The sequence below is a fragment of the Macrotis lagotis genome, chromosome 5 (genome assembly GCF_037893015.1).
Source record: "Macrotis lagotis isolate mMagLag1 chromosome 5, bilby.v1.9.chrom.fasta, whole genome shotgun sequence".
NCBI classification, from domain to species: Eukaryota; Metazoa; Chordata; class Mammalia; order Peramelemorphia; family Peramelidae; genus Macrotis; species Macrotis lagotis.
In genome coordinates this window covers 100,185,665-100,207,133 of record NC_133662.1, presented here as the reverse complement: position 1 = coordinate 100,207,133, position 21,469 = coordinate 100,185,665, and the positions used below count along the sequence as shown (strand labels likewise).

The following is a 21,469-nucleotide window of genomic DNA, read 5'->3' as shown; positions in this document are numbered from 1 at the left end:
TAACTTCAAATTCATTTTTTTTTCTTTCTATACCACGTGCAGTTAAAATATTTCCAATATTTTATAAATTGAAAAACCTTGAATGACTGTTTGAATTGTTCTTTAAATTAAAGTTGAACATAAGAAAATCTCAAACTTAAATTCCATGTGAATCATTACCCAGAAAATTCTATTAAATAGCTATCTCCTACAATATTGTTCTATCAAAAAGAAAAACTATCAAAGGTTATTTTCTACTCAGTTCTGATCTCAGTCCATACTGGGAGATCAGTCTAGACAATTGATTATAATGAACCAATTAGACTCATTAATATACTTTCAATTTCCACAGTGAAACCACTCAGAGTACTTTTGCTAGGCTTTTAATCATTTTCTAGTGCAGTGAAGCAGTGAGGTCTGTCATAATTATCATATACTTACTATGGTTGGAATGGGTAAAAGCACTTCTTTTTCACCAAATTTTATTTAAAGAGAAGTCTGTAAAAATGATGATTATTTTAAGAGCATAGAAATTGCAAAAATAAGTAATGCAAATTGAGACAAAGGGAAGAACTTATTCTATTTTAATCCTAGAAGAATGTATATTTTCTTTTCTATTATGACTGCTTTCAGTGACCTTTTAAATTGATGACCTTTTACATTTTCATTATGTATAATTTCACATCATCTTTCAATTTTTTTTCTTAATATCAAAATTGCATTGAGCACATCTCAAGTTTTGTCTGAGGTGATCAAATGATTTTATTGCTGAATTTTTCACTTTCAACCTACCAATCATTTTTCTCTAGAAATGTCAAGCAAATTGAAAGGCAGCATGGTCTAATTAACTTTGCAACTTTTGTCTCAGTTAAGTTTTCATTTCAAGGTCATGAATATTCTGAAATATTCTTATACTGTGACCATGAGTTAGTCACTTACCCTTTCAGTGTCCTGGGCAATTCTCTATGACTATAAATTCTAGATGACTTGCCGATCTGCATGCGGAGCAGCATTTCCACACTGAGAGTTCCCTACATTTTTGAAATCACAGGTCCAGACAAAAACAAATAACAGATACCTAATTGCACCTCCATTGACTGGACTAATCAAAGAATCACAGTTTTAGAACTAGAAAGGACTTTAAAGGTCATCTAGTAAAACCCCCTCATTGCAAAGATTACAAATTGAGGTTCAAAGACAGACCATTTCTCTGCTTTTATATCTTCATAGCCTTGCTATGATTCATAGAAAATCAAAGTAGATTTGTACCTCAGAGTTTAAGATTGAAAAAAATAAGATTTTGCCATGTAGCTAAAATTGTAAGCTTCTAAGAAAGTAGGCACACTGCAATCAAACTCAATAAAATCTATTTGGGTAAGATATTAATGTAGTCACTCATATATCTTCTAAACTTTCTTTTTGTAGATAGACTATATCAACAATATTTGCATATTATATACATCAATGTTTGTACCCTGAAATTATACAAAGTTAAAATTTTAAAGATTTTTGAGGGACCTTAGCTATAAGTAAGATATATACGCATTAATACAAGTCAAAGATGACTTAGAAGTTCACTATTTTAGCATTCACTGAAGTAAATTTTTTTCCTAGGTTTTTGCAAGGCAATGGGGTTAAGTGCCTTGCACAAGGCCACATACCTAGGTAATTATTAAGTGTCTGAAGTCAAATTTGAACTCAGGTCCTTCTGACTCCAGGGCTGGTTCTCTATCCACTACACTACCTTGCTGCCCCTACTGAAGTCAAATTTAAAGATAATCTTTGACTTTGATATTTTATTTATCTATTTTCCCAACTACAACAGTAGTTTTCAAGAATCAATCTTTTATTTTTTATTTGAAAAAAATTTAATAGAATTTACAAAGCAAAACAAAACCTGGTAGGAAGTCTAGATATATTTGTTTTTTTTTTTCATTTATCAATAATAAAGAAACTTGTTTAAGATCACACACCTTTAATAAATGTGTTGGGTGACATTTGAATTCAGGTCTTCCTAACTCTTACCACTGCACCACCTACCTGCTCCCCCCTCCAAATATTTTTAAAGTAAGATTTGCACTTTTTACAGAAAAAAAATCATGATTTTAGTTTTTTCAAATTGTCTTACTGTCAAAAAGATAAGTAGTGTCACTTCTCAAATGATAAAGAGAATGTCTTTTTTTAAATGTCAAAATGACTGATGTTCTGAGCATTCACACAATGGACATCAGAAAAATTATTAAGGGTAAAAGTATAAGGTAAAAAAGTAGAATGTTATTCAAAATTCTTTCTTTTTGTAAATCTAAAAATGATTTAATAGATTTTGCAAACATATAAAATTATCATTAAATTTATGAGATGTCTAAAAACAATATAGTTCTGATCTTTATAATATTGGGGTATGCAAATTCATTTGGGGCTAAAAATAATGTGTCAATCCAAAACATAGTTAATACAATGCATGTAACTGAGGATTTCGAAGAGTACATAAATGTGTGTAAGTATATAAATATGCATATGTACATATTTATATATACATACATATATATTTCCAGAAATAAGTTGCATTTGAAAACTTATAAAATACTAGTATACAAGGAACTGACAATGTTTATATTAATATTTATTTTATATATGCATATGTATATATGAATAAAGGTACAATGTATTAGAGGGCCAATTTTGACGTTTAGAAGGTTTGCAACTAGCTATGTGACAACAGGAAAATTAATCAACTTCTTATTGCCCCAGACTACTCTTTAAAAGTAAGAAGAATAGACAAGTTGTCCATCTGCCCCAGTATAAGGATCTTCTTCACTGAGAATTTCCATATAGATAAAAATTTTAATTATAATTTTATAATTAAATATAATCTTATACCCACATACACACTATATGCCCAAACACAATGTTTATATATGTTGAGAGAAGTAATTAGAAGAAACTGCACTAATTTTCCATGACCCAATATAATTAACAGCATTACTGTGTTCTTGGATATTAAAAATATCTCTAACTTAAAAAAATTGATAATGTCATATGACAAATTAAGAATGAATGTGAATAGAAATGCAATATTAAATAAATGAATAAGATTATGATCTACCTTAGTAATTGTATCTGAGTTTTTTTCCTGAATTCAAATTAACCCTTAAAAGCAAAGCACCAGACCACAGTATCTGATTCTTTTTTTTCTTTCTGAATAGTACTTTTTACATTATATAGAGAATGGAAATCCCACCAGATTATGTATTATAAATAAAAGGCACTTAAAAAGCCATTAACTCTATTCCATTTTATTGACAAGGAAACCAAGAAACAGTGAAGTTCAAGTGTTTAGTGAAACACAACCAGTATATCTCTAAGATAGTATATTAAATCTTTCTAACTTCAGGTAGAGTTACCTCCCTTCCCCCAGTTTTTCCCCCTGCTCCACAACACTCCATGTCAATGCAGTGAGGTCTGTATAATAGATTTGAGAGAAACTTAGAGATACTTAGTTCAAGATGCAGGCGATCATATCAATATTATAGAAGAAATCAAGGACTTCAACCCAGTTCTTGTGGCTCTTGGACCAAGGGTCTTTACAGTGTCTACTAGAGTTGCATTTGAAATGTTGGTTCTTACCCCTCTTTGTATATTGCTATTTATTAATGACAATTTATTTATTAATAATGTTTTTATTGATATGAATTTGGAAGATTTGATTGCACTTAGCATAGTTTCTGCTACATAATAGGTGCTTAATAAAATCTTGTTACCATTCCCCTTCTCTTCCAATACACAAATTTGGAGGTGATAAAAAGATTTATAAAAATCTATATTTATGTGGGCCAGTCAGATCCAATTTATATTGCTTGAAAATTATCATTATTCAAAACTCAATTCAATTCAGCAAGCATATATAGAGAACCTAGTAAATACCAAAATACAGAGACAAAATGAATGCTTGATAATGAAAACAGTGCCAAACACAAGGTTGGCATTTCTGTATTGCTTATATGCTTAAAGCCATATGTATTTAATAATAACACACTGTTTGATTAAAAGAAAGTAAGTATGAGACATCAGAATATGACAAAGAATCATTGATACACTTATTCAATTCATTGTCAGCACAGTATGAGAACAAACCAAAGAAGGCATGTACTCTAGGGGGTCACAGAGATAATTTACTATTTAACAGAGTAGAGAAACTGAGGCTCAGAAAGATGAAACTTAATATGACACAGTGGAAAATTCAGGGCCAAAATTCAAGCTTCTTGACTTTTAGTACTTTCTACAATATCTTTAATCCTCAGAAAGTATAAAATGTTATTGTTTATCCATAGAGGTAGAAAGGAATCTTAGGAGTCATTGATTTTAACTCCCTCATTTACTGGGAAACTGAGATCCAAATTGATACAGTTACTTGCTCATGGTAACAGGTAGAAAAAGTCAGAATTGGGATCTGATTCTAGGACCTTGAAGTTGAAGGGAAGGTTTTTCCATTGTACCAGGGAGACTACCACAAGATAAACTTTATTATTTTATTTATAATGATTTACTTAGAAGTTAGTCTTTTAAAAACTGGCCTTTCCCCCACCCCTTCCATGTTCAATCACTTAGACAGAGACAACAAGGATAAAGTGATAATTTTTCACCAAGTGGAACCCAGTGAACCAGAAATGACAGATGATTATTCTTTAGCCCTACAATTTTCATATTTATCAATATATAAACAAAGGATTAAAGAGCCTCTGAAACTTGCATATCACAGAACAGTGGTTCTATATAATCATGTTGAATTCTGCAAACACAATGAGACAGAGAAAAATGGAGCATTGCAATCCATTTTCACATTTCCTTATTTGGCCTTAACAAAAAAAATACCAATATATAAGGTCTGGCATGCTTCAAACCCATAGTATTGAATATGACTATGAAACATATTTTGAGAAAGAGCACTATTAATTACAATTTTCTGACTTGAAGACAGGGTCTTGTTGATGAAATAAAAATCTAACATTACAAGAACTAGAGAAAAATTTGTCTATGGAACACTTTGTCATATATATATACATATATATATGTATATATATATATATATAACTTTATAAGGAAATAATTGTACTTAGCTTTAAATAAAAATTATTTATTTGTGGAAATGAAAGAGTATCATACAAAGGATTTCTATTATATCCATATTGGACTCGTGTGAGGATAAGTAAGGAATCTGATGTATAATTTGTATATCCTTCTTACCTTCCTACTTTTTTTAGCACTCCTACTTTTTTCTTTTCTTCCTTCTTATTTTCCTTCCTTCTTCCTACTCACATTTTGGTTAATTCGGATCCCCAAATTCCTTAACCTCTCCTCTCACCAACAGAACATAAAGCCAAATTAACTAAAAAACTTCTTGAGTTTCTCAAACTTTACTTTTTGAAGTGTGTGGTGAGGTACAAAACATTGTTTTGAGAAGTGGAGGATGAGAATTGTAATCCTAGATCTGCTCTTCAATAGACATGGGACTTTAGGCAAGTCATTTAGGCTTGGTGAATCTCATTTTTCTCATCTGTAAATTGAGAATAATAATAACTTCCATTAAATTATTGTAAAGTTCAAATGGGATAATGTATATGATAGTGTTTTGTTTTCTATGAAGCATTATATGATTGATTTGGCCAGATTATATATCTATCTGTTTCTAATTACTGAATCAGACTTGCCAAATGGGGGCCTCATAGCTGCACCTCAACAAAATAGTCAAATGACATTTAACATTCCAAAGTCCCTTATATACCGAAGACTTTTATTTTATTTCTATGTTGTCCTTATCCTGTTGATATGCAGTTTTAATTAAACATGTTCACTGTAGGATATACATTTTTATTGATGGAGAAGAGCATATGAATATGAAATTATCACAGGATTACAGATTTAGAACTGAAACAGATTTGAGAGTTTCTCCTGATCAACCTCATTTTATTGGAAAGGAAATTGAGACTGAGGGAGGTTAAATGAATTGTCCATTGTCATAGAGTTACTAAGTGTCTGAGATAGGATTTGAATTCAGATCTTCCTAACTCTAAGCCAGAGTGCTATCTATTTTATCCCCTTGTTGCCATAATCATCTAAGTAGAGGATCAATGGAAATATAAAGATATACAAAAGGAGAGACATAAAATCTACCATTTTTCCAGGTTTTATTCTGACATTTGTAAATCAGAGAGAGAAATGCCATAATAGTTTGTTTTCTGCTTGTATTAAATCCTATGATTGCAATCTGTAAGGCAGTTGGGTCTAGTGGAAAAAGAACCAATGTGTGCATCTGGGGTTAAAGTCCAATCTCTTATTTATAATAACTGAGTCACCCAGACAAGTCAATTTACTTGTTAGTTGTCTAGTCAATTCTCTACATTGCAAAGAATATATCAATCTGGATGTGTAGAGAAATTTCCAAATTATAAATTCCTAAGAAGTCACTATTCTGTTGGAAGCAAGAGAGGGAGAGGGAGAGAGAGGGAGAAAAAGAGACAGAGAGAGAGAGAGAGACAGAAACAGAGTCAGAGAGAGAGAAAGAAAGAAAGAAAGAAAGAAAGAAAGAAAGGAAGGAAGGAAGGAAGGAAGGAAGGAAGGAAGGAAGGAAGGAAGGAAGGAAGGAAATTTTGCAAACGACCATTTTTAAACTATACTATTAAATATACAGTCTTAAGTGGCAGGGTTCTGATACTTTAAAATATTCATAACCTTACAACAGTAAGGTTATTGTATTCCTTGCAGTTGTGAGATCTAATATTATGGCATAGTGTAAGAAAGTAATTTTTTTGAGAAGGTATTTAAATACCACACTGCTCTTTTCTCAAGTTTCTTTCAAGTAGGAAAAAAATACTTATGAAGTGATGTGTACAGAGATCTATGAACAGCCAGTCAGCATTCAAGCAGAGTCTGCATAGAAGGAAGGTAGGGAAACCTTAGAAAAATGCTTCCTGACACGCCAAACCTGACCTAATATCTTTCTCAAACTGCATGTTGTATCAGCACTACTGTGAAGCTTCTCATTATCGACTCCCAAATAGCAGTGTTTCAGACCACATCATTTATTGTGCCTCCCACTTTGATTTACCACCACCTCCTACATTTTTTATTTAGCCATGGCCTGCAGAATCTTCTTTCTTTTCACAGATTGTTTTTTTTTGAATTTGCAGATTCTGAAAAAAATGGTGTGCTTGGATTATCTTGGTCTTGGTTTAGCAAATGACATCGCTGGCAATGTCAATTAAAATAAACTAAAATGAGATATTCTGCAAAAAAAATAATGCTGAACAAGCATCTTCATTTTTAAAAGTAATTTTAAAGGATTCGACAAAAATGTAGGTCAGAGTAGCAATAAGTGTTTTAAAAGAGGTCTAAAGTTAGTCTGAAGACATGCTCTGTTTATTTTATTTATCTGATGGGTCATTAAATTTATTTGGAATTACTTTATGTTCAAACACCAAGGAACAACCCATAATTTGGTTACTGTTATGTTTGGGCTCATAGTTTTCAGGCCAAAACAGTTCAGATAAAAAAGAACAATTTATCTTTCTAAAATAATTTTCAATTAGAGGAATAAATTTTTAAAAATCTGTATTTAAGATTTCCTAAAGAGAAAGTAAACCATTTGAGTTACTTTTCTGCTACACATGAAGACAAAGCAGGAATCAATCTACTTACCTACCTATCTGTCTGTCTATCGCTCTATATTTTCACATGAATGAAAAGCAGAAATATCTATGAATTAAATGATGCCTCTCCCTTAAATGGGAAAGCTTTTTTTTTAAGAACTGTTAGTTATAGCTAGATATGTCTACACCTATATGCAACAAATATGAATCAGGGAAGTTATATTTTATATTGTTCAGAACTTTGAGAAATATCTAAATCTAAAGTCATATACATATCCACTCAGTCCCTGCACTAAGATTTTTGGGAAACTTGAACATATTTATAAAAGAAATTTACACATTCTCATAAATAAGCAATAGTGCCTTAACTGGTACCATAAATTAACGGAATATTCACTTGAGAATATTCAATTTTAAAAAGGGAAATAAGAAAGAGTTTGAAAATCCGAATATTAGAGAAATAATATATTGTTTTTCTGAATAATTATTAGATTTTTTAACCTATACAGTTTCTTTTTTTCTTTGCAAGGCAAATGGGGTTAAGTGGCCTGCCCAAGGCCACACAGCTAGGTAATTATTAAGTGTCTGAGACCGGATTTGAACCCAGGTACTCCTGACTCCAGGGTTGGTGCTTTATCCACTGCACCACCTAGCTGCCCCTAACATATACAGTTTCAATCAAAATGAAGATAAGAAATAAATCTGACAAAATAAACAAAAGACAAAAAGAAATCAAATATAAAAAGGTTGCTGAAGTAAACTTCTATTTCTCATATTTCCTCCAAGATTGACTCCTAGGAATCAATACAATATATATATATATATATATATATATATATATATATATATATATATATATATATATATATATATTTTAGTAAATACAAACACTAGCTCATTTTAAGAAACATTTTTAGGGAACAAAAGACTTCTTAATAGACATCATAGTTTGTATTACAAGCACTACAAAAATATTTGACTTTTAAAGTTGTAAATGAAATAAAAATAACAGACATTTCAGCACACTAATCTTTAAATTAAAAAAATTGACCAATTAAATGATTTATTATAATATAATACACCATCTTGTGGTTACTTAGAAGGAATGCAGTTCATGTTCCCAAAAATTTCAATGTCCACACATTTCAATCACATTTCAGTCATTTTAGCCTCACCTTATGAAGTAAATACATTTGAAGTCATAAAGTATTCTAAATTTTTACCCAATTGAAAAAAATGTAAAATAATATATTCTTTATTTCACCTATCAATTCACAATATATGAGTCATTAGATTTATTGATTTGTTTACAATTTGATTATAAATAATATGCAATAATCATCAGACATATGAAAAATGTTAATTATGAAGAAAGCTATAATATTAATTCACAGTTTGAAATGAAACTTGGAGATGAGATTGCAGTGTTTTTTGGGCCCATATTGACCTCTATCTTTCTATTAAAATAATACAAAATCATAACCTTGCATAATTTGGAATGTTACTGATCAGTAACAGTAATTGATCAGTTGAAAGTAAAGTAATTAGGTAGATAGATTAAATATAAAATTTTTTGAGGACCCAAGATGAATAAAATACATATCTGCACATCCCAATTGTCTTGTATATATTAATCACACAAGAAATATTTGTTGCATGAATTAGTGAATTAATGAGAACATATTTGAATAATACCTATAAAATTTTAGTTGTATATGGAAAATAAGAAATACGTTAAATGTAATTTTTATAATTAGAAATTAGCTTTTTGATAATTCTAATTTCATGCATCCTTTATGACAGAAGTCTAGGAGTATTTTAAGTTTGTTTTAATATATTTAGTAAGTTGTAAACAAGCAGATAAGAACAATGCAATCAAATATTAGTTTCTCAAAAAAGCAATAAATAATGACTGTCAAGAATCTGATGTATCATGATCAGTAATATGGCTGACAATTCTTTTATCAGACTTTAGTTTGTTTTGCTTAATGCTTTTTATCATTTGGGCTGTTGATACTAAGAAGGCTAGGAAAAGACAAATTCACTTTTTCAAAGGAATGTTTTGTTAGGTTTTTACTTCAACTCCATAGCTACACCTCTCTTGACATCTCTTCCCATGCTTAGCAAAGTGCATTACATTTCTTAATGGCTGTTACTGAATGAGCCATACTTGTGAAAAAATTCATTTAGTTTTTGTTTCTCAATTCTTACTGATACCCTGTTTGTGTGTATGTATAGAAATATATATTTATATACACATATGTATGTGTGCACATTTATACACATACATACATATATACATAATTACAAATATATATAAAATTTGTGTGTGTATTACCCCTCCACTCTTGAAGGATTTTTGTATTTGTCCTTACAATAACTTTGAGACTTTCCTTCCCTTACTTCTTTCTAAAGGAAGATGTGAGTATAGAATTCATTGATTCTAGCTGGAGGCCAGTGTACTTTCCTCTAATCCCTGCTGAATCTGCTCAGGATGTCACAAAGAAATATACTGAAACAAAATATGTCAAAGGTTTCACCCTTTCAAATCATTTCCAACTATGCAGTCTATCCCTTCCAAATGTATGCTTATTCTCATAAAGAAATCTATGTAATATGTATATTTCTTATACATTTCAGTGATTTTTTAAAAAGAAACACTTAGTAATACTTTTTACCTTTATCTTTCCCCAAATTAATTAAATTAGAATTTTTTTGCTAAATAAAATGTTTTGTGTGTCTAAATTATAGCAAAATTTATCAATGGGGAAAAATCATAGTTGTTATTTGGGACAGCAGAAAGAAGCAGGTTATTTAAATAGATTAAACATCCTTCTCTTTTGTTTTGTGTGGACAATAATGAGATTAGAATTTTCTTCCTTTTTTCAAATATTTCTATTATAGGATTACATTTCAAAGATCTTTAGATCATATAACATGAGGCAGCAGGAAATTCTAAGATCAGGGTTTTTTTCCCCATTTAATTTCTTTTTTTAATGTACAACTATTTGATATATTTCTATGCATATAATGTGAATTACAATTAAATCTTTATTTGAAAAATGATGTTGATTTGGGATTGAAGTATTACGGGCCCTCCAAAGTAATATCAATTATATACAGGCCTTCCAAAGTAATATCAACCAACCCCTTACCTCAAACATGAATCTTCCTTTTTTAAAAAGGTATTTATTGATATTTTAAAATATAAATGTTAGATTTTAGCATTCAAGAATGCCCTTATTTTGAAGGGGAAAAAAGACTTCCTCACCCTTAAAGACAAGATTACTGAAGTGGATGAAGTAAGAGATGTTTCCACTTTATGCACAAAGTACTAAACATATATATTTTTTAAGAGCATAGAGTAGAATTCAAAACAATGCTAATTGAGGTAAACCTATATATTATGGTTATAGTCATATATCAATATAATCAACTAATTAAGTCAAAATCACAAAAATAATTGCTTGGCTGAAATTTTCATTCTTCAATAGGTTGTTTTGGTGTCAATAGGTAAAACATTTCACAAAACTCATCAAAATTATATTTATTTTGAAACCAAATATATTGTTATTTAGATCATTAAGATGAAAATGTGATGGACCACTACTAAATAATGCAGACCCTAGGACAATAAGTAATTGTGATGTTCATGAATTATTTAAAAGAATTGAAAATGCTTTTGGCAACAAATAAAAAAAACACACTTGAAAGGAACAAAGGTTTCAAAAGGTTGACAGAATTTAGTCAACCTGCATTAATGAAGGGCAATATTCAGATCTTACCTCTCTATTTTACATAGACCAACATAATTCCATAATGCTTTCTAAATATTAAAAGAACTTGTGACCTCACTCTGCCTCAATATCTGACAGCGAAGACTTTTTAAGCAATATTAAGCCTTATTTTAAGCAGAATTACTAAAAGAAGCTATTTATAGATAAAGATATGAACCAATATAAATACTGGAGTGTTAAAATAGCCTTTTTTTAAAAAAAAGGTAATAATATTTGTTTCCTGAACAATTTCTTTCTTTATAAAAAGGTATCTTGCAATATCTGAAAAGGAACTGATTCTATTTGTGGGAAGATCCCAAGAATTACTATTCATTTTTATATGAAGAAATATAGCACCATAAATTGAGGGACTGACTGAGGCCACAAACTTTTTAAGGATGTGATGATACATTTTTGATCCAGTGACTGAGAAAAGCTAACATAAAATATATCAATGTATTAAATTTCAACAAATATTCATGTCAATATTTTTCTTTAGCTTTTCCAGGTACATATAAATGTATTGGTGCAAAATTCTATATCAGTTGTCAGTTTTCTAAGGAAATAGGGAGCCTAGAAATGATTATATTAGCAAAGCAGAAGAAATATCCATTTTCCAGAACTGTATGAATGTTACAGAAGATTAAATCATAATCAGCATAGATCCACAGCAATAATATTGATTTTATCCTTTAGAAATGCAACCAAGACAATTTTTCAAATGAAAATATTGTCAGAATGAGATCTTTTCATAGACATTTTACGTTTTCTGACTCTACATTGATAGTCAGTTTTTGCATCTTAATACCAGATTGATCTGTAGAAGAGTAATTTGTTTCCCATATTACAGTTTCAAGAATCTTCCTCTTCCATTAAATTAACTGCAGTGAACTTCCAGCAGTAAAAAGCTCTCTTTTTTCAGGCTTGAATAAGAGGAGAAATAGTCACTTGTCCTGAAAGCTGGCTACAATTAAACATATTAAAAAGAAATTAAAAATTGCAAAAGATGATGCCTCACATCCTTTGTTGTGAACCTTAGTCACATAACTAATATTAGACAAGACTATGAACACCCACTGGACTAGGCAAAATTTATGGCTGGTAAAATCATGAAATATGGATTCCTTAAAATCCATGAGAGTGGGAGTAAATGTAAGAGAATAAAATTTACCTTTTCCAATTGTGCATTTTTTTTGGATTTGTACAGGAACTCTCCAACTGCCACAAAGACTGAAAGCACCAAGCCAGCTGCTAAAACAATGAAGATACCACCAATATTCTGAACTCCTAGAGCACTGGCTTCTTTACTCTCTTCCTCTGGACAGCCATTACCACGCCACCATTTCTCTTTCATCATATGAAGTTTGCCTTCTTCTTGGAGTTGAAGAATTGCTATGGTGATCTTATCTCTATATGGAGAACCTATAGCATGGGAAAGAAAGTGTAAAAAATAAGTCTAAAAAGAGCAAAAACAACCCTTTTAACTAGAATTTCATAAGGAAATGCTAACTTGGAAGTTGCTGTTGTCCTTTGTCCCAAATATGAAATATTAGTTTTATTGAAACAAAATGGTTTTAAAGGCAATGGAAATAGAAAATAGGACAAGGAAAAGAATCTTCAGGAATAATATTCCAAATTCCCTTAGTTTAATGGATATCATTTATTTTAAAAAAAAGGAAAAAATTGCATCTCTATAGCAATTCAGAGTGAGCTTGGAAAATGACAATTACATAAAATATCATTATCTACAATGATCATAATCACATATCTTGTTAATTATCTAACTCAATTATCTTCATTTTAAAGATGACACTGATGTACTGAGAGTTGAAATGACTTATTTAGTTTCACCCACAGAAAGAAACCAAAGGACCAAAGTCTGAAGTGAGGTCCTCAAAATCAATTAGATGACTCTAAAAGTTAGTGGTCAACAGAAATAAGGCATTAAGTCTCTCTTTAGGTAACGCTGTAGCCATCAAGTGAGTTCTTGGATGATGTTTATTACATAGGCCAATGTCCACAACATAAGAGAAAGTTGGAGTCAGTCATAGAATCTCACTTAGGAAGACCTCAGATTTTAAATGAGTACAATAGCAAGATATAGATCAAGAGAATTGGTGGTGGCCCTGATGAAGTGGGAGACCTTGACCTTTCAAGCTTAAGTATTTACAGATCTCAGTTTATCTAAAGCAACACCCATTCAGTGATTAAATTTGGGTCATAAATGAGACAAAGAATGAATTCTTTTACCTAGTCAAAAATAAAAATAAAAAGTAAATCAATATGGAAGGAGAAGCCTCTATGGCCATTGTCAGTCTTCCTGAAGGACTCAGGATGACTTAGGAAGAGGAAATGAGTTTGGAGACTTTGCACAAGAACCTTCTCTCATTAAATCCAGTTCATTTATCTTCAGTGGCTATAAGTTTGGGTCCCTAGGTCACATATATCCAGATTATTAGCATTGTTCATAACATGCAATACAATGAATTAAATCCAACTTGTCAGTTGTAACTGACTAGGGCAAAATATAGGAGGGTTATCACTTCCCAATTCTTAGACACGATGTATTTCTTAATATATCTCGACATTTTTGTGCATTATACCTTGCTATTGTATATGTGTTTATGTGAATGTGTGCATTCCATATATCCCCTACAGTATCAATATTCTCCCTTATCATTTCACAGGTATCCATTAACCCGCCTGCTTTCTATATATAGGTGACTTAGATGCCAATTTCACTATTATTCAAAATTGCTTAATGTTAAACATATTCTTTTTTCTTTCCTACTCAAAATTGGAAAAAAATTTCTCTATCACTCATTAAAATGAATTCTTATAATTTTTCCCTCCTACTTCCTATTTTCTCTTCCAGGATCTTACCTCTGCAGTTTCTTTTTTTTTTCTCTCTCTCTCTCTCTCATGTACATTCATTCTCTATTCCACTGACTCCATTACTTCTATTTACATATGTAGATACAAATATGTATACACACATATATGCACATCTAAATGTGCAAAACATTGAGACATTGAAAAAAACAAACATGAATTAGCTGAAAGAGTACTTTTTAAAATTTCTCATAATGATTGTCTTATTTTTACCAAGAGGAAAAAAATAAGAGGAAATCATCATCTAGTGGATAGAGCTAAACTTATGTCATTTCATATTTCTGTCTTTGACACATTAGTAAACTAAGACTTTAACCTACAATAGGAGGAGTTTCTTTAGCAGGAGTTCCCTATATGAATGAGATTTATTTGTTAAAATAATCATATAAACATATGTAATATCATTTATTCAGCATCATATATGAGACATACATATATATATATATATATATATATATACATGTTTAACTTTAAAACACTGTTCTAGGTAATTATTATATATGGAAAGCATTCATTTCATTTGGGGGAAAATACTGTTTTTCTTTCTCTTCTTTATATCCATTCTAAACTTCTTGAAATCCTGTTATCTAAAGTTTATATTCTTAATTCCTCATTATCCATTCTTTCCACCTCATTCAATCTTATTTGTTCCTTGATATGGGGCTTTTGTTGACTATATTTATTTTACTTTACAACCTCTACCTGATAGGTAAGTCATTCAGTCCCATGTGTGTGATTACTTTATACATAACGTTCAAGTCTCCACTTAGTCTTGACTTCACTTCTAAAATACAGATCCATGTCCAAAATCCAAATATCTCATTAGCCCCTCAAATTCAGTTATTTATAAAACTGAATTTATTATATTTCACCTTAAACTATTTTTATTATATAGTCTTTATATTTCTATTTATAATGTTATTACCCACCCAACTTTCCATTTCTACAATCAGAAAATCTTCAGCAATTACTTTTTCTTTAGCTTCTATATCTAATTATTAATCAAATCTCACCAATGTTACATCCATCACACCTCTTAAATGTGCTTTTCTTCTTTTAATTCCCTTTGACATTAGTTCTTGTTCCACCAAATTGAACTATTAAAAAAACAATAGATCTTCTACTCTTTAATTCATAGATTATATTGATGTATGATTAATGATCTTTCTTTTTACATATATCTTGAAGAGTTATTCCTTTGTTCATAAATCTTCAGTAGCTCCCTATTGTCTGCCAAGCAACATTATTTTTGCCTGGCCTACAAACCTTCTGCAATATGCTAGCACTCTACATGTTCAAATTTGTCTCAATTCACACTATTCTATATTTTCTGCTTTGAGAAAGAAAATCATTTTGTTGACCCAAGAATTTGTTATGTAATTCCTAGCTTCTATCTTGGTTACACTTATAATTAGAAAGTTATCATTTTCCTACTTCTGATTTTTACATCTTTCCCTTGCTTTAAAATCCAATTCAAATGTCAGTTCCTTTAGAAAGTCTGTTGTCTCCTATTGATGAGCAGCAATCTATGACTTTGTATATTAACTTTGAAGCTATATGATATCGCATAGTATTATGTGTTCATTGTTAGCAGCATGCTTTATTTACCAACTAGATGGCAAAATTCATAAGGTCAGTCATTTACTTATTTAAATTTTCTCTCTTCACATCACCTAACATAATTCTCTACACAAACTCAGTAGTTCATTTGAATATTTATTGAATGAATAAATGAATGAATGAACACTTCATGACCAATTCCATTATATAGGGAAAGATTCTTGATTTTAATTGAAGAAACTAGTTTAAGTTCCATAAGTCAATCTAAATTCTCAAGCAAAGAAGGAATTTGTGGAAATTCAGAAATTGAGCTTGAGTTTATGATTCATGGAAACCATGATTACCTATGAAGGAATCATCAGACGTTTTAATTTATTACTAAACATCAAAGAGTAGAAGCAACTGAATGATAAAAATGCATATACAATATTATATATGAACTGCTGACTATCTTTACATAATACAGATCACCACAGGCTTTTTTCAAAGACAAGTCTCTTAATCCTGTTTGCCTCAATTTCCTCATCTACAAAATGAGTTAGAAAAGGAAATGACAAATCATTCCAGTTCTTTGCCACAAAACTACAAATGGAGTCATGAAGAATCAGACATAACTGAAAAATAACAGCAACAAAAACAATTACAAGTTTCTTTCATGTCAATCAAGGTTGTGGAAATTCTCCTGGTCCTCAGAAATGTAAGATCATTATTGCAAACTATTTCCAGTTAGTGTTGTCATTCCAGTGACCCAGTCATATGATTGGGTTCTTATTAGAAAGAAAATGCTTTCTTTTTAAAATTTAATTTCACTTTTAAGAGCATAATAGAGATAAAGAATCATAATGGAAAATAAATTATATATAGTATCAGGGTACCTGGATTTAAATTCAAGCTTTCCTACATATGGTAGGATTTTGATCTATGAAATAAAAAGGTCGGGTTAGATAACTATCAAGGTCCCTTACGATTCTACAATATCAAAATGTGATGTGCTGACATATGGCATGTGATCACCAAAAACAAATAAATATTATGGAATATCAGAAAAGTTTTCTCTCTGCTTGTCAAGAAGGCTAATGAAAGTGGAAATAAAGTTGCAGTTCCTACCTCAGGTGGTTCAACTGTACTTCTGCAGGTATATTTCTCTCCCCCAGTTTTCTCTACAAGGCAGTGTCAATCAATAAATATATTGAAGACATGAAGAATTTTTTTAAAATGCACATATAAAACTGATGTAGAAAACATGACAAATTTATTAATGATACTTCTGGAAATCCTGCTCCTTTGTCTTAGCTTCAGTAAGATAAATTCAGATGTGAGTGCTTTGTGGTCAAGAATACACAGCTCTCTGAGGCAGGGTTGGTGGGGGGGGGTCATTCAGAAGAATCATAGGAGATCAGGAAGCAGCTGAGCAAGGTTAGAGGTCTTAAGGCTAACTAGCATTCCCCTTTCTGTACCCCAAGACAGGATATTCTCCTAATTTAATCCTTTATCTACTCTGAAAAGGGCAAAGAATATTCTGCTTAGAAAAGACAATGCTGACAGCAGCAACTGCTATTTCATAAGAGGAAAAAAAGAGTATTTTTTTGTGAATTGATGGAGTGGAGGAAATAAATCTTTGAAAATTGTCTTCTCAAAATTTGTTTGTGACCATGATTTTTTGTTTGTTTGTTTAAGGGGAAAATATATGAACAAAAAAAGAAAATACTGTATATTCTTATATGAAACAATACTACTGTGACATCAATTTTACTACAACTGGACTTTATACATGCTGTCTTCCTTCTATAAAATGACTTCCCATTACCAACAGGACAGTATTGAAGACCCTTTGAGTTTTTTAATGCAGTAGATGATGGGGATTCAATACATATGGTCCCTTTTGTGGACAAGTTACTTAACTAACCTCTCTAGGTCTGTTTCCTGAGCAATGAAATGAAGGGGTTTCACTAGAAGACTTCTCAGATGCCCCCCCCCATTCTAAATGTCTATCATCCTAGTTCTAACTCTAAATTCTGTGGTTTTATGAGGAATAATCTGGCATGGAAGGGCAGACACAAGCAGATCCTTATTATTCATAACAGCTCACGTTTCTTTCCAAAACAAACTCAGTAGATCCAGAACTCTTTCCCACCTCTCCTCATACAGTTTTCTTCCTCTTGGCTACCTTTCATTCTCTTCTTTATTTATATTCTATTCTTCTAAATTCCACCTTTTCCACAAATTCTTCCCTCACAATTCATAGGAACATTGATTTAGAGCTAGAAGGACTCTTAGATACCATTCTCTTATTTTACATATGAATAAATCAAGGTCCAGAAAAGTGGAGTGACTAGCTCAGGATCACAGAATTAGTAAATATAGGAGGTGGGAATCAAACTCAATCTCCCTGATTCCAAGTCCAGGATTCTATCCATTACACTATTTCTTCTTGCCTTCTGTGATCACTCTTTGCTCTAAACTCCTATAATATTTTCAATCTCTAAGAATCATTTGTTGCTTAACTTAAGATACTTCATAATCATCTAGAAATATACAATTGGAAAAGAACATAGGTCAGTCATGGGGTAGTAGGAAGTGTTGCTATACCAGTTGCTATAAAATGTTTAAAAAAATTAAAGGCAGGTCTTTAAACTATAGAGGTAACTCTTCTATGGAGGATTCATGGAAACACATAGGAATGACTAGTATAAATTGAGAAAATGTTTCTGGGTTGTTTTCTGCACCACTATCAGGAGGGTCCTTATGGATAAAATCACAGATCCATTAAAACAATGGCATTCTACTATTTGTAAAACTATTGATCAATTTCTGTGTATATTGTAGCTATTCTTCTAAATGGAAAACTTCTTAATACCAATGGCTTACCTCATATATAATCTTTATGTTACAAATATTTAGTAGATATTGGAAATCAATAAATGTTTGTTGAATATTATTTCAATTCGCTGCCAAATGACAGAATTTTAAACATATTAACAGATTTCTATGAGATTATAGATTTTGAAAACTAAGGAAATATACAAGTTGTTTAATTCAATCTATTCCTTTACAGATGAGGAAACATAGCTCAAAGAACTTAAATGATTCACCCAAAATCACATGAAGTAGTTTAAGACAAAACTGGGAACAGGAAGACAATGTTAAATACCATCTCAGGTATGTGACCATAAGTAACTTAATCTCTCTCTGTCTTAGTTTTCTCAACTGTAAAATGAGAACAATAATAGGGCCCACTTATCAGGATTGTTGTAAAGATCAAATGGGTTAATGTTAAGTGGCACAAAGAGCACAATGAAAAGAATGCAGGATTTGGAGCAAGGAGTAAAGAAGACTTCTTGAGTTCAAATATACCCTCAGACTCTTACTAGCTGTGTGACCCTGGCCAAGTCACTTAATCCTTTTCATTTACTAGCTCTGTGACCCTGACTAGCTCTGTGACCCCTAGCTCTGTAATCCTGTTTATCTCAGTTTCCTCATTTGTTAAATGAACTGGAGAAGGAAATGTCAAACCATTCCAGTGTCTTTGCCAAGAAAACCCTAAAATGGGATCACAAAGAGTTGAACATGATTGAAAAGCAACGTTTATGAAATACTTAGAATAGTGCCTGACCTCTAGAAAGTAAATGCTTAAAATGTTTCTTCCTTTTCCTTCCTTTACTTTCATCTAAAAAATGTGGATTATAATAGCATCTACCTCTCAAAGTTGTGAGAATCATATGAGATAATATATATAATGTACTTTAGAAACCTCGAAGTGTTTTATAATACTAGCTATTATTTTTATTTTTATTAAAACTCAAACTCAGTTTTAAACTCCAAATCCAGCATTTTTTTTCATCCCACCCTTTTGTATCTGGTCCATTGGAATCTATAATATTATCAAGATACTGGCCATTTACCACATCTAATTTTAGTTTCTACTGAACTGAAGAGACATGGTCATTCTTTTAGTCTAAGTTAAACAACTGCTGAGTCATACACATTCCCCAAAATGAAGATGCTTTGAAATTACAGCATCAGTTCTAATAGAAAAGTCTTTTTTTCCCCCTTCTGGACTTCTGAACAAAAGCCAACTCTACCATCTCTGCAATAACTCTTGCAGTGACAGGACTTGCAAGAATGACAGTATCTGACTGATAAAGTTTGATGTGGTTGCTTTCTGGAGGTGTGATTACCAAGCATGACTTCACTGGGTAGTTACTTGGAAAGCAGACTTGCTAGTATGTATTAAGTTGGGACTGAGCCAAGTAATATTTTGTGCCAGCTCATTTCTGTTCCTGGGCTATGTTAAAAGAATTGCCATTTTTATTGCCAATCTACTGAACTGCAAAAGGGTTCCAGTGTCTTCAGTAATGCCATTTTCTCCTTACATTAGCAAACAACAAAAGACCCCCCGCAAACTTAAAGAAATGTATAATGGGTGCAACTGGATCCCTTGTCAGGTGCTCTTCCTGGTCCTATTGTGGGTTTGTGAAAAGCATAACTTGCCTCTCCAAGCAAGCCTAGTGCTCTCCCCATATAACTGTGAAATAAACTACTAATGTTTTCTGTCTGATGTTTTGTTAGAATCAATCTGACATCAAGGATACCCCTCATTTTCTGAGGAGAAAAGCAATTGGTGTGACTATATTCTACTAATAACTAAGAACAAGCAAATTTTGCTTCCTACATATAAGCTATCATAATTTTAATTGGAGAAAATAAGAAAATACTTAAAATGATGATGTGTGTCAGGTAAAGTTATATTAATTTTTTTCTAATGTGGATTCTGGTTTCATTACTATGTGAACAATGGAATGAGATAATTTATTGGATAGTTTTTGCAAAAAATAAAGGCCCAAATGAGATTTAGCTTCTTCCTGTGATTTATTTCATTAAAGACTTAACTCTAAGGAAATAAATAGGATAGTAGTTATGAATATTAGTCAATCGATCATTAAGCATTTCTTAAATGTTTACTGTATACCAAGGACTAAACAAAGCAAAACAAAAAAAAGTTCATGTTCTCAAGGAGCTCACATTCTCATAGAGGGAACCACTTGTAAATAGTTATATGTGCATGATGGGACAGAAGGTGGAACTGTGGATAAGGCTGCCTGGTCTGAAGTCAGGAACACTTATCTTTCTAATGAAGTCTGACCTCAGATACTTCCTAGCTATGTGACCCTGGACAAGTCACTGAATCTTGTTTACTTCAGTTTCCTCATCTAAAATTAATTGGAAAAGGAAATGGCAAAGCACTTCAGTATCGTTGCCAAAAAGCACCCAAAATGGGGTCATGAAGTGATGAACATGACTGAAAAATGACTAAACATAAAACATACATAATCTTTACAGTAGATGGAAAGGCACTCTGAGAAAGACAATAGCAACTTCTTCAGAGACAAGGAAATAAATCCCACAGAAAATGGTATTTGAGCCAAAGGAATCCACGAAATGTAGATTTGGGAAGAAAAGAGAAAAAAATTCTAGGTATTGGAGACTACTTACACAGGCAGCAAGATGTAAGATGGAGTAGAGATTAGCAGGTAGGCCAAAACAATTGGATCTTTAACTGTAGAAAGGTAAAAGGATAAAATGACTTGGTTTTTAAGTGGGCCTTATATTTCATCC

General features: G+C 31.4%; 1 protein-coding gene across 1 annotated transcript in view; it reads right to left on the bottom strand.

Annotated features, from left to right (window-relative positions):
• GRIK2 (glutamate ionotropic receptor kainate type subunit 2) overlaps positions 1-21,469 on the bottom strand; it is an 851,151-nt gene that overhangs the window by 5,494 nt on the left and 824,188 nt on the right. The window contains exon 15 of the mRNA XM_074187246.1: positions 12,573-12,823. Coding sequence (XP_074043347.1) covers positions 12,573-12,823 — 251 coding nt within the window. The remainder of the gene's footprint in view (positions 1-12,572; positions 12,824-21,469) is intronic.